The 12,524-nt window shown below is 44.5% G+C and overlaps 1 protein-coding gene across 1 annotated transcript; it reads right to left on the bottom strand.

The window, feature by feature from the left end:
• Nucleotides 1–760: 760 nt before the first annotated feature.
• TEKTL1 (tektin like 1) lies at nt 761–7,751 on the bottom strand. Its single transcript, XM_075259526.1, is given in 7 exon segments — nt 761–943; nt 1,447–1,560; nt 1,929–2,024; nt 3,140–3,294; nt 3,375–3,519; nt 5,742–5,846; nt 7,347–7,751. Coding segments are annotated over 7 exon segments (1,203 nt in total).
• Between the last annotated feature and the right edge of the window lie 4,773 nt (nt 7,752–12,524).

Raw genomic sequence — 12,524 nt, forward strand, 5'->3', positions numbered from 1 at the left:
ACTGAGGCTTTGGGGGTTCTGCTCCCCCCTTCATTGATGATATTAGGTAAAGAGCTGATCTGTAGGTTTCCCGCTTTCTATGCGGTACACGGACCTCCATTGATTTTGGTCTGTGCCATGTATTGCTTCACTTTCTCCAGGGTACGGAGCAGATCTCTGCCGTGCACTTTGGGGTTGTTCTTCCCTCAGTGATGATTATGATTCCAGACAAACTCCTCCATTGTGACCATATATTTCTCTTGGGCAGCTGCCATGTAATACCTTAGTTCTCCTGCAGTGGACGCTGTTTCCCCTGGAGACAAGAGTTGGTTGCTATAGGATAGAGCAGCTGTGTGATGGACAGCCTATAGAGAAGGGTCTGCTATGTATAGGTGACCTGTAACGTATATTTATTTACATATCACCTTATTGTATTGCTGACATGGACAGACTATAGAGAAGGGTCCGCTATGTATAGGTGACCTGTAACATATATATTTATTTACATATCACCTTATTGTATTGCTGTGATGGACAGCCTATAGAGAAGGGGTCGCTAGCTATAGGTGACCTGTAACGTATATATTTATTTACATATCACCTTAATGTATTGCTGTGATGGACAGACTATAGAGAAGGGTCCGCTATATATAGGTGACCTGTAACGTATATATTTATTTACATATCACCTTAATGTATTGCTGACATTGACAATTTTTCCTTTGGTCATGAACAGAACGGAGACCCCTGAACCTTTCTAATCTTATTTTGTGTGTTCCTCTCACAGGCACAGCCTCTCTCTTCGGCCCTTGGCGCTCTTCACCCGCAGTCTCGCCGCGGCTCGGTCGATGCTTTCTCCTCGCAGCTTGTTCTCCCGATCGTCCTTCAGCTTTAGCTGCGTTTGATGCAGGAGGCCGATTCTTTCATTGGTCTTATTCAGAGACTTCTGCAAGGACACCGTGCCCTAAGAAGAGAGCAGGACAACAGGTAAATGATGGGTTAAAGAGACGGAAGCGCGGGAGAAGGCGAGATGTCTGCGGTATTGATGACGGTATGTGTCTGTATTCTGGGCAATGTATAAAGATAATCCCCATATAGTATAATGCCGCACTGCCTGACAAATCCTCGCTATATACTGCGGATATTACATATAAAACCATTTTTTTATCATGTTTTACTCTGAAAACTTCATTACAAGACGACAGTGATTGACGGTAAATTGACGGCATTAATTCACACTACCCCTATGTGGCTTGTCATACAGGGGCAGTAATAAAGTATCTGTCTATCAGTAGGTGCCCATTCACACATTGCATAGTGAGGAGCAGTTTGAGGCGATCTTCCACCTTATTCCTCTCCACTCTCTATCCTTGTGCAGATCATCTCCTCTATGTGTCAGTCTATATCATACAGTGGGTGCAGATGACATTGTGCGGTATCTATGAGCGTAGATCTGCCATACCGTACCTGGGAGATGAGCGTGCTCTCTGGGAGCTGAGTCCCTGGGTGTCGCTGAAGGATTCGCACCAAAGGACGATCTAAACGTTCTCGTACAGAGAGATCCAGACTGGAGAGCGGACCCTATTAACATGGAAAAAAGTAGCAATGACTTAGGATAGGTCATTAATATATGATTAATGGGGGTCCAACACCCAGGACCCCTCTGATCAGCTGTTGGAAGAGGCTGCAGTGCTCCTTGTGTGGCCCCTTCCCTATGTACAGCAGCAACACAATCCAGTCTAGTGAATGGAGCTGAGTTACAACACCGTGCACAATCCCTACGCGATGTACGGAGCTGTGCTTGACTTTCAGGGACGCTCATTGGAACTCTGCTGTCTCTTCACCCAGCTGATCTGTGGGGGTCTTGGGTGTTGGATCAGCATCAATGACGTATTTTAGGACCTATCCTCATGCTGAGACTGCAGTAATACCCAGGCCCATATACTAACCAGCTGTAACTGGTACCCGGCTTCCATCTCATCGTGAATCCTCTGCTGCCTCTGTGTCATGTTCTTCACCTCTCCAGAAGTCAGTGTTAAATCGTCCTGAAATACATAGTCTAGAACATTTCTATAAGCTGGACATTGCATCTGTATTGTCTAGTACACAGGTACCTTGGATTATAAAGGGTAATGGTGCCCATCCTACTCATCCTACCATCCTACTTAAAACTATCATTAACCCTGTCCTACATGATAGTAGTGTCTCAGGTGGTCTAGGTTGTGGAAGAGGTTTCTTATGTCTTGTGGTTTTCCAGGCTTTATTAATTGATGACCTATTCTTAGGATAGATCAGCAGGGATACGATACCCCGGACCCCAGCTGTTTGAGGGGCAGCAGTGCTCTGAGTGCCACTTCTGCTTCATATGACTTGTTCACAACTCAAACACATTCAAAAAATAGGGCTGGGGCAACACGGTGGCTTGGTGGTTTGCATTGCAGCTTTGCAGCACTGGGGTCCTGGGATTGAATCCCGCCAGGAACAACATCTGCAAGAAGTTTGTATGTTCTCCCTGTGTTTGCATGGATTTCCTCCCTTTCTACCAAGACAAACTAATAGGGAAAAAAAATGTACATTGTGAGCCCTGTATGGTGGCCATTTACAATACTGTCCAAGCGGCCATTTTCTCATGGCCTGTGGGCATGTGCAGTCTGCTCTGCCTGAGGCCTAGAAGATACAAGCCACTGCCGGAAGAAGAGGATGAAGAGGACGCTCCTGACAAAGATGGAGGCAGCGCTGGAGAGAGCTCTCTCGCAGCATTGGGAGCGCCCCCAGTGCTGTTTGTGCGCTGGGGCCTGCCCCCAGTGCTGCGAGAGAGCTAATTTGCATACTGACAAGAACCGGGTTTGTAGCCGAACGGTGGCGCGGAGAAGACGACGAAAGGTAGGAGAAGAATAGCCTTTCTTAAGGCTATTCCAACGTGGTACCTAGAAAAAATTGTGTGTGACTGATAGGATCCCTTTAAAAAAAAAAATAGGGCTGAGCTGCAATACCAAGTAGAACCACTATAGAATATATGGCGCTGTGCTTGGCTTACTGTGCAGAGGCCACCAATAGTAGAAACCAGATAATTCCTTTATATAGAAGGACAAGCACCATAGAAAGCTAGCTGTATAATCGTATAGACGCGTATGGTTAACATCCCCGCACATCATGTTACCCAGATGTGGGCGCTCTCCTCCGCTTTCTTCCTCAGTGCTTGGGTCACACTCTCTTTCAGTTCTCGGCGATCCTCTGGTTTCTACCAGTTCGGAGGTTGGATATTACGGAATTTCTCACACGTCACCAGAGCGCTGCCGATAGTCACCTGACAGTCTTTGGACAATGGTGAGAAAAGAGCCATAAAAACATAAGTCTAAGCAAACATGAACTCGTGGATTTGGGCTTCCTAGTACCTGTGTCTTCAGGACCCAGAAACTTTGCTCCACGTATTCGATCTTGAGAAAGTGGTCGGGGTCGGGCATTTTCACTAATAATATCCAAGACTCGTCCCTTTTCTTTACAAAATTCTATGAGCTTCTGACGGTGAGAACAGAGAACCTGCAAGACCACAAGAAAATGGAGGCGGATGAAGGAACAGGGTGAGGACGGAACAATACAGAGGCGTGTGTAATGTATTGCAAACAGATATATGGCATCAAAGATATGTACTACAATAGGCCGAATTCACATGTCTGTGTTTGGGTCAGAAAACACGTCCCATTTAATGGCCTCATCGGTCCAACCGCAAATCAAATGCACTGAACTCACTGCACTATACACTTCTCTGACCCATTATACAACTCACTGACACATTACACCCCTCTATGACACATTAGACCCCTCTCTGACGCATTACACCCCTCTCTGGCCCATTATACAACTCACTGACACATTACTCCCCTCTATGACACATTACACCCCTCTCTGACCCTTTATACCTCTCTCTGACCCATTACACCCCTCTCTGACACATTACACCCCTCTCTGACGCATTAGACCCCTCTCTGACCCATTATACCTCTCTCTGACCCATTATACCCCTCTCTGACCCTTTATACCCCTCTCTGACCCATTATACCCCTCTCTGACACATTAGACCCCTCTCTGATGCAGTGAGTTCAGGTCATCTGAGTTACCATCAAGCTGGAAATGCAGTGATCACATGGACTAGGTTTCCTGACTCGAACACAGTCATGTGAATTCATCCCAAGATGATGCTACCCAACCAGCTAGAACTAGTCAGTGACCATCCATCAAAATCCATAGGAAAGACATACAGTGTTGGCCAAAAGTATTGGCCCCCCCTGCAATTATGTCAGATAATACTCCTGTTCTTCCAGACAATGATTGCAATCACAAACTCTTTGCTATTTTCTTCATTTAATTTGTCTTCAATGGAAAACCACAAAAAGAATTGTCAAAAAGCCAAATTGGATATAATTCCACAGCAAACATAAAAAAGGGGGTGGACAAAAGTATTGGCACTGATTGAAAAATCATGTGATGCTTCTCTAATTTGTGTAATTAACAGCACCTGTTACTTACCTGAGGCACCTAACAGGTGGTGGCAATAACTAAATCACACTTGCAGCCAGTTGAAATGGATTAAAGTTGACTCCACCTCTGTCCTGTGTCCTTGTGTGACCACATTGAGCATGGAGAAAAGAAAGAAGACCAAAGAACTGTCTGAGGACTTGAGAAGCAAAATTGTGAGGAAGCCTGAGCAATCTCAAGGCTACAAGTCCATCTCCAAAGACCTGAATGTCCCTGTGTCTACCGTGCGCAGTGTCATCAAGAAGTGTAAAGCCCATGGCACTGTGGCTAACCTCCCTAGATGTGGACGGAAGAGAAAACTGACGAGAGATTTCACCGCAAGATTGTGCGGATGGTGGATAAAGAACCTCGACTAACATCCAAACAAGTTCAAGCTGCCCTGCAGTCCGAGAGTACAACAGTGTCACCCCGTACTATCCAGTGTCACGGTCTGAATGAGAAGGGACTGTATGGTAGGAGTCCCAGGAAGACCCCACTTCTTACCCAGAGACATAAGCCAGGCTGGAGTTTGCCAAAACTTACCTGAGAAAGCCAAAACTGTTCTGGAAGAATGTTCTCTGGTCAGATGAGACAAAAGTAGGAAAAGGCCTCAACATAGAGATTACAGGGAAAAAAGAGGCCTTCAAAGAGAAGAAGACGCCCCCTACAGTCAGACATGGCGGAGGTCCCTGATGGTTTGGGGTTGCTTTGCTGCCTCTGGCACTGGACTGCTTGACCGTGTGCATGGCATTATGAAGTCTGAAGACGACCAACACATTGTGCAGCATAATGTAGGGCCCAGTGTGAGAAAGCTGGGTCTCCCTCAGAGGTCAGGGGTCTTCCAGCAGGACAATGACCCAAAACACACTTCAGGTCAGCACTAGAAAATGGTGGTGAGAGAAAGCCCTGGAGACTTGTAAAGTGGCAGCAATGAGTCCAGCCCTGAATCCCATAGAACACCTGTGGGGGAGGGGGAGAGATCAACCGACCAAGTATTAGGCTGAGGGCGCCAATACTTCTGTCCGCACCAGTTTTGGAGTTTTGGGTAAAATGATCAATGATGTGACTTTTTTTCATTCTCTTTTGTGTTTTTTCATTGCAAGCAAAATAAATGAAGATATTACCAAAGAGTTTGTGCTTGTAATCATTTTCTGGGGGACACCGAGGATTATCTGACAGAACTGCAGGGGCCGATACTTTTGTATAATGGAAGTGAGCAGCAAATAAGCAGTGTCCATTGTATAGACCTGGAGCTGTCCTGAGATTTCCTGCAGCTGCTGCTCCGAATGTCTCTTCAGGTCATGAAGTCCTTTCTTCTCTTCTTGTATAAGATGATCGGCTTTATCAGGATACTGAAAGAATACACATGTTAGTCACTGGATGACTCTATGAAACTAAGACCTGTTTTAGTTTTCAGTTCAGATATTGGGATATGGCCGGAAGAATCTCTTGTGAGTTTGGCTTATAGGCCCAGAATGATGGCGGTCCTAAAGATCAGACTGATGTGTCCTATCATATATTATGGGATTTTGCCTTTAAGAGGACGTTTCTCCAACTCTTTGCTTCCTCCAATAGTCTCTGCTCCACCGGTTTCATCTAAGTTGGAATTATTTCTTTAGCCCCCACAATTCCTGAGCAATCACTTCTGCACCCAATATGCAAATGTATCTCTCTACTGTCAGGTGGGCGGTCCCAGATGGTCCGTCTCCTCCAGCCTAGGACCACCCATCTGACAGCGCCCAATTAGCTTATTTAGGACTGAAAATAAGAGTATTGATATTGAAAGCAATGGAGGGGGCTAGAGAAAAAAATTCAGCTGCTCCAGAATCAGTGGGCTGCCGTCTAGTGAAAGATTTATAGTTGGTGGAGAAGGCCAGGGCTCCAAGTAGGCAAAAGCATGACGTTTCCCTGCAAAGTGGAATCCCATCCACACATTGTGGAAAAATACATGCAGCGGACATTGTGATTTTGGAAATCTCAGCATGTCCATTATACCTATGGAAACACCTTAAATTCTCTTGTGGTGACGCTACAGGGATAGTCAAGACTTGCTGACAGGTTTCCTGCCCCTGAAGGGAGACACTTTGTAATTTGCTTCGTGTCAAGGAACCCTTTTAAAAAATAGGGATTGCCCAGATTAGAGAACCCCTGTGACTATCAGCAATGGGTGTGGAAGAAATAACATCTCAGGAGGAGGGTCCCCATACGTTTCATCTGTGTGTCCATGGAGTCTATGAAAACTTAGGCCCTTTCACACAGGGTTTTTTGGTCAGGATTTTTACATGGAATCAGTGTCAAAATCTGGCTCAAAAAACCTACTCCCATTGAATTCAATGGGTTCCTTTTTCCGCAAGAAGATTGTTCCCGCTCGCGGAAAAAAAGAAACAACATGCCCTTTCTTGAGGTGGATTCCGTGGTGGAATCTGCTGTAGAGTCCCACGGTGCGACACCTCCCTCCCGACTAGGCCCATTCACTTGTGGCCTAATTGGGAGCGGAGTGCCGTGACTGGATGCTGGTGCACTTTATACACTGCACCGGCATCCAGTCACAGCTAGCCAAAGTGTAAATGCTTAAAGGGGTTGTCCAGGATCAGAAAATATGGTGACCTTCTTCCGAATACAGCACCACACCTCTCCACTGGTTGTAATTGGTATTGCAACCCAAATACATTAACATCAGTGGAGCTGAGCTGCTATCCATGAAGAAAGCAGCCAGGGTTCTGTAATCCTGGGTAACCCTTTTAACTCCCACCATAATCTCCCAATAAACCCATTTAGGTGGCTCATTATGTAGACTGTTATATAGCGCCACCTGTGGCCATGGATGGTATGTACTAAATCAGTGATCTCACCCTCTCACTCCTAGGTCTTGTATCACGTAGCTGAGCAGTCTCATTATTGGTGAGGATGTCTCTTCTAGTATTAGCATGGGATCTTTCGAGTACGCTCCTCTGTTTCTGCAGCTTGTGGATATGGTGGTTGGTCTCCAACAAGGCTTGTCTCAGGATGGCCATGGAGTTTCGGGATTCCCTCATGTATCCGCAGACATAAGCATTGCAGGTGTCAATAATTAGATCTCGATGGAAAGGTGGAGGGCGATATCCTCTAATATTTTCATCCTCTACTCTCATCTTCTCTTGGGTATGTACAGTGGTGGGAAGACAAGAAAAGGGACGTAACCTAAGATCCTGCGCCTGTCGGATTGTCTTATAGGAAGCATCTCGCCAGGTAGCCGATCCCACAGAATAATCCGCCATGGTGTGGTCAGAGGGTCCTGGATTGCAAAAATATGATGGCATGAAAGATAATCAATAATTTGACAATAATATTCCTCATCATAGGCTATCACATAGAGAACAGGAACGGACCAATAACTTAGGTTACATGCACCATTGACACGAATACACACATGTCTGTATTTGGTCTGCAGAGTCTTGTGAAATGCCGTCTAGACGTGACCATTGCATTGCTTGATATAATATAGCCAGTTACATGCAGACTAGGGCCGAGCCCGGGACACAATGTAACAGATATTGACAAAGTGTCACCTGAAGCCAGACACAAAGTAACTGATCCCTCACCAACAGCGCCGATAAAGTCAATCCAAAGACTAAAGCAGCCATGATACGCCGGAGGGCCAAACATGATAATTAGTAATGGAAGTAATGTACTGTATATGGGATAATACAGACTGCACAGCCGTGTATTGTTACAGCAGGTCGTATAAGTGACCTCACAAGTCTATATAGTGCTGGTTACCTGAGCGTCGTCTGTAAGGCAGGGATATGCTCGGTCCTCCTTCAGTCAAGGCCGGGGGTGTAATCTTTATGTAGCATTATTGACCTATCAGATGTGATTTAATAAAGGTGGATGGATCTTTTATACTTGTTATATGCACTTTACTTATCCCATCATATGGGAATTGCTATATATATATATATATATATATATATATATACACTCACCGGCCACTTTATTAGGTACACCTGTCCAACTGCTCGTTAACACTTAATTTCTAATCAGCCAATCACATGGCGGCAACTCAGTGCATTTAGGCATGTAGACATGGTCAAGACAATCTCCTGCAGTTCAAACCGAGCATCAGTATGGGGGGGAAGAAAGGTGATTTGAGTGCCTTTGAACGTGGCATGGTTGTTGGTGCCAGAAGGGCTGGTCTGAGTATTTCAGAAACTGCTGATCTACTGGGATTTTCACGAACAACCATCTCTAGGGTTTACAGAGAATGGTCCGAAAAAGAAAAAACATCCAGTGAGCGGCAGTTCTGTGGGCGGAAATGCGTTGTTGATGCCAGAGGTCAGAGGAGAATGGCCAGACTGGTTCAAGCTGATAGAAAGGCAACAGTGACTCAAATAGCCACCCGTTACAACCAAGGTAGCCAGAAGAGCATCTCTGAACGCCGCACAGTACGTCGAACTTTGAGGCAGATGGGCTACAGCAGCAGAAGACCACACCGGGTGCCACTCCTTTCAGCTAAGAACAGGAAACTGAGGCTACAATTTGCACAAGCTCATCGAAATTGGACAATTGAAGATTGGAAAAACGTTGCCTGGTCTGATGAGTCTCGATTTCTGCTGCGACATTCGGATGGTAGGGTCAGAATTTGGCGTCAACAACATGAAAGCATGGATCTATCCTGCCTTGTATCAACGGTTCAGGCTGGTGGTGGTGGTGTCATGGTGTGGGGAATATTTTCTTGGCACTCTTTGGGCCCCTTGGTACCAATTGAGCATCGTTGCAACGCCAAAACCTACCTGAGTATTGTTGCTGACCATGTCCATCCCTTTATGACCACAATGTACCCAACATCTGATGGCTACTTTCAGCAGGATAATGCAATGCCATGTCATAAAGCTGGAATCATCTCAGACTGGTTTCTTGAACATGACAATGAGTTCACTGTACTCCAATGGCCTCCACAGTCACCAGATCTCAATCCAATAGAGCATCTTTGGGATGTGGTGGAACGGGAGATTCGCATCATGGATGTGCAGCCGACAAATCTGCGGCAACTGTGTGATGCCATCATGTCAATATGGACCAAAATCTCTGAGGAATGCTTCCAGCACCTTGTTGAATCTATGCCACGAAGAATTGAGGCAGTTCTGAAGGCAAAAGGCGGTCCAACCCGTTACTAGCATGGTGTACCTAATAAAGTGGCCGGTGAGTGTATATATATATACATATATACACGTAGTGATGTGCACTAAAGAGTTGCTTGAAGAGGGCGATCTGTGTGGGAACTAAATTTTTCTGTTTTACTTGGAATAAAGACTGTGACTTCTTTCTACTTTCCTGGAGTTCTGCTGCTTTTATTGCAGTGATTCTTGTAAAGGATTTCTAAGCATAAGGTGCGGCTTGTATATGGCGAACTTATACAATTATCTCTTTTTAGATAGATAGGTAAATAGATAGATAAAAACATTAACTAGATTATAAATAACTATACCGTATACACTCGAGTATAAGCCGAGTTCTTCAGAACAGTTTTTGTGCTCAATAAGTCCCCCTTCGGCTTATACTCGAGTCTATGACCAGCCACAATAGTAATGTATAGAATCTCCCATAAAATAGTGACAAATAAAAGAAGCCTTAACCACTTCAGTACCGGCCAGTTTGTGCTCCAGGACCAGACACATTTTAGGTTTATTTTGTGTGTGCGGTTTTGAGGGCTGTAACATTTTTCTTGTTTGTCTCAGTCAACTAATTTTTGCGTCTTTTTTTTGGGGACACATAGGGCTTTATTTTTATGTTGTTTTTATTTTCGAATGTGTTTTAATTTTTTTTATATCTGGGAAAATATAAACATAATAGGAGGGAAATTGTGTCTGGTTTTCACTTTATTTATTTATTTTTTTATGTAATAACACAAAGTGTCACTGAAAAACTTTATAAAATAGTTGTTCCTCTCCGTTACGGTAATTTTTATTTTGTATGGTGTTGTCGGGGGTGGGGCTATAACCTTTAATAACGGCGTTTTATTAGCGTATTATTTTATTTTTTTTAATTACTTTATTTTCTTTATTTTTTTTACTTTTTTATTATATTTTTATTTTCAGATTGTGTCCCCATAAAGTGATAAGAGACCTTTCTTGGACATCTGATCACTTTTTTCTTTGTATTAGAGGCTGATTTTTCCTATAACTGAGGCTGGTACATTTAGCCTCCTGCACGCTGTATACACAGTATACAGAGCTGATCTGGGCCCTGTAGGACCCAGCAGCTCTTGTAAGACACTGAGCCCGGCAGATCACGTGACCGCTGGGTCAGAGGGCGGCCCCATCATGGCGGCGCCCATAGCCGTGTATACAGCACTCATTGAGTGCCGTATACACAGTGATCGAGAAGGCAGGGAAGGGAATAAACCTTCCTGCCATCTCTCTGGGAGCTTCGGCTGAAGTTACAGCTGCTCCCAGTATCAGCAGCTGCACCATCTCCGTGCAGCTGCTGTGTTCTGATTGGATGTACCGGTACGTCCTGTCAGAACTAGGCAACCACTATCCAGATGTATATAGTCTATGGGCTGTCCGGAAGTGGTTAAAAAAATTGAATAAATAAAAGTTGTAAATCCCTCCTTTCCCTAGAATACATATCAAAGTAGATAATGACTGTGACACATTATACACATGAGGTCTCCCTGTGTCTACTGTAGGGGATCTGCAGTGCTCCTGTTCCGTCAGGAAGGGGTTAATAGGAGCACTGCAGATCCCCTATAGTCAGCCAGGCTGAATTCCAAGTGGGGAGGGGGGGGGGGGGAAACAGTCCTCAATCTTAGGGAAGGGTCAGACAGACACCAAAACACCCCCTCCCCTTCCCCAGCACCAGCAACTACTGCACCCAAAAACTCCGGCCATTTTAATTTTTGAAATTTTCCAGTAGCTGCTGCATTCCCCCCCCCCCTCCCCGGCTTATACTCCAGTCAATAAGATTTCCCAGTTTTTGTGGTAAAATTAGGGGCCTCGGCTTATATTCGGGTCAGCTTATACTCGAGTATATACAGTATATGTAACTACATAGAAATATATCAGATAAATGTTAGATAATATAAATGGATATTAAAGTATACAAATACAGAGATATGAGACAGACATTAGATATATATTATAACCACATATATATTCACATTATATGAACAGACTTGAGGTTTGTAGGTCATAGATTGATACAAGATCAGAAGAATATTAGTAACCAGAGAGGACTGAGTGATCTCTCGTATAGATGTATGACTATATACAACACATACACACATATATATATATATATATATATATATATATATATATATATATATCTCCCTATATTATAAAAATGAATTTCTGTCTGTCTGTCTGTCTGTGCTCTAATGCGAACCAAACGACTGGACCGATCTTCACTAAATTTGGTACAGAGATACTTCAGATATCCGGGAGGGTTTAAGATGAGACTCCAACTTGCTCGGACGTACCGTTGCTGAGATACAGCATTTCAAACACAGTGCCCCCCCCATTAGCCAATACAAACCTGCAAGACTTTCACTCATATTCCAACTGCAATACACACGGTCACTCCACATGCACAATACAACACTGATATCCAAACTGAGATACACGCATCAGAGGATTAGATACACAGATCAGCACACAGTATCACACACCAGAGGATTAGATACACGGGTCTGCACACAGTCCCACAAAGCAGAGAATTAAATACGCACTTCTGCACACGGTTCCACATACCGAAGGATTAGATACAGGCGTCTACACACAGTTCCACACTCCAGAGGATTAGATACGCGCGTCTGCACACATTTGTACACGCCATAGGATTAGATACACGCATCTGCACAGAGTACCACATGCCTTAGGATTAGATACACGCGTCTACACACAGTTCCACACTCCAGAGGATTAGATACGCGCGTCTGCACACATTTGTACACGCCATAGGATTAGATACACGCATCTGCACAGAGTACCACATGCCTTAGGATTAGATACACGCGTCTACACACAGTTCCACACTCCAGAGGATTA

Source organism: Leptodactylus fuscus, chromosome 11 (genome assembly GCF_031893055.1).
Source record: "Leptodactylus fuscus isolate aLepFus1 chromosome 11, aLepFus1.hap2, whole genome shotgun sequence".
Classification (NCBI taxonomy): domain Eukaryota; kingdom Metazoa; phylum Chordata; class Amphibia; order Anura; family Leptodactylidae; genus Leptodactylus; species Leptodactylus fuscus.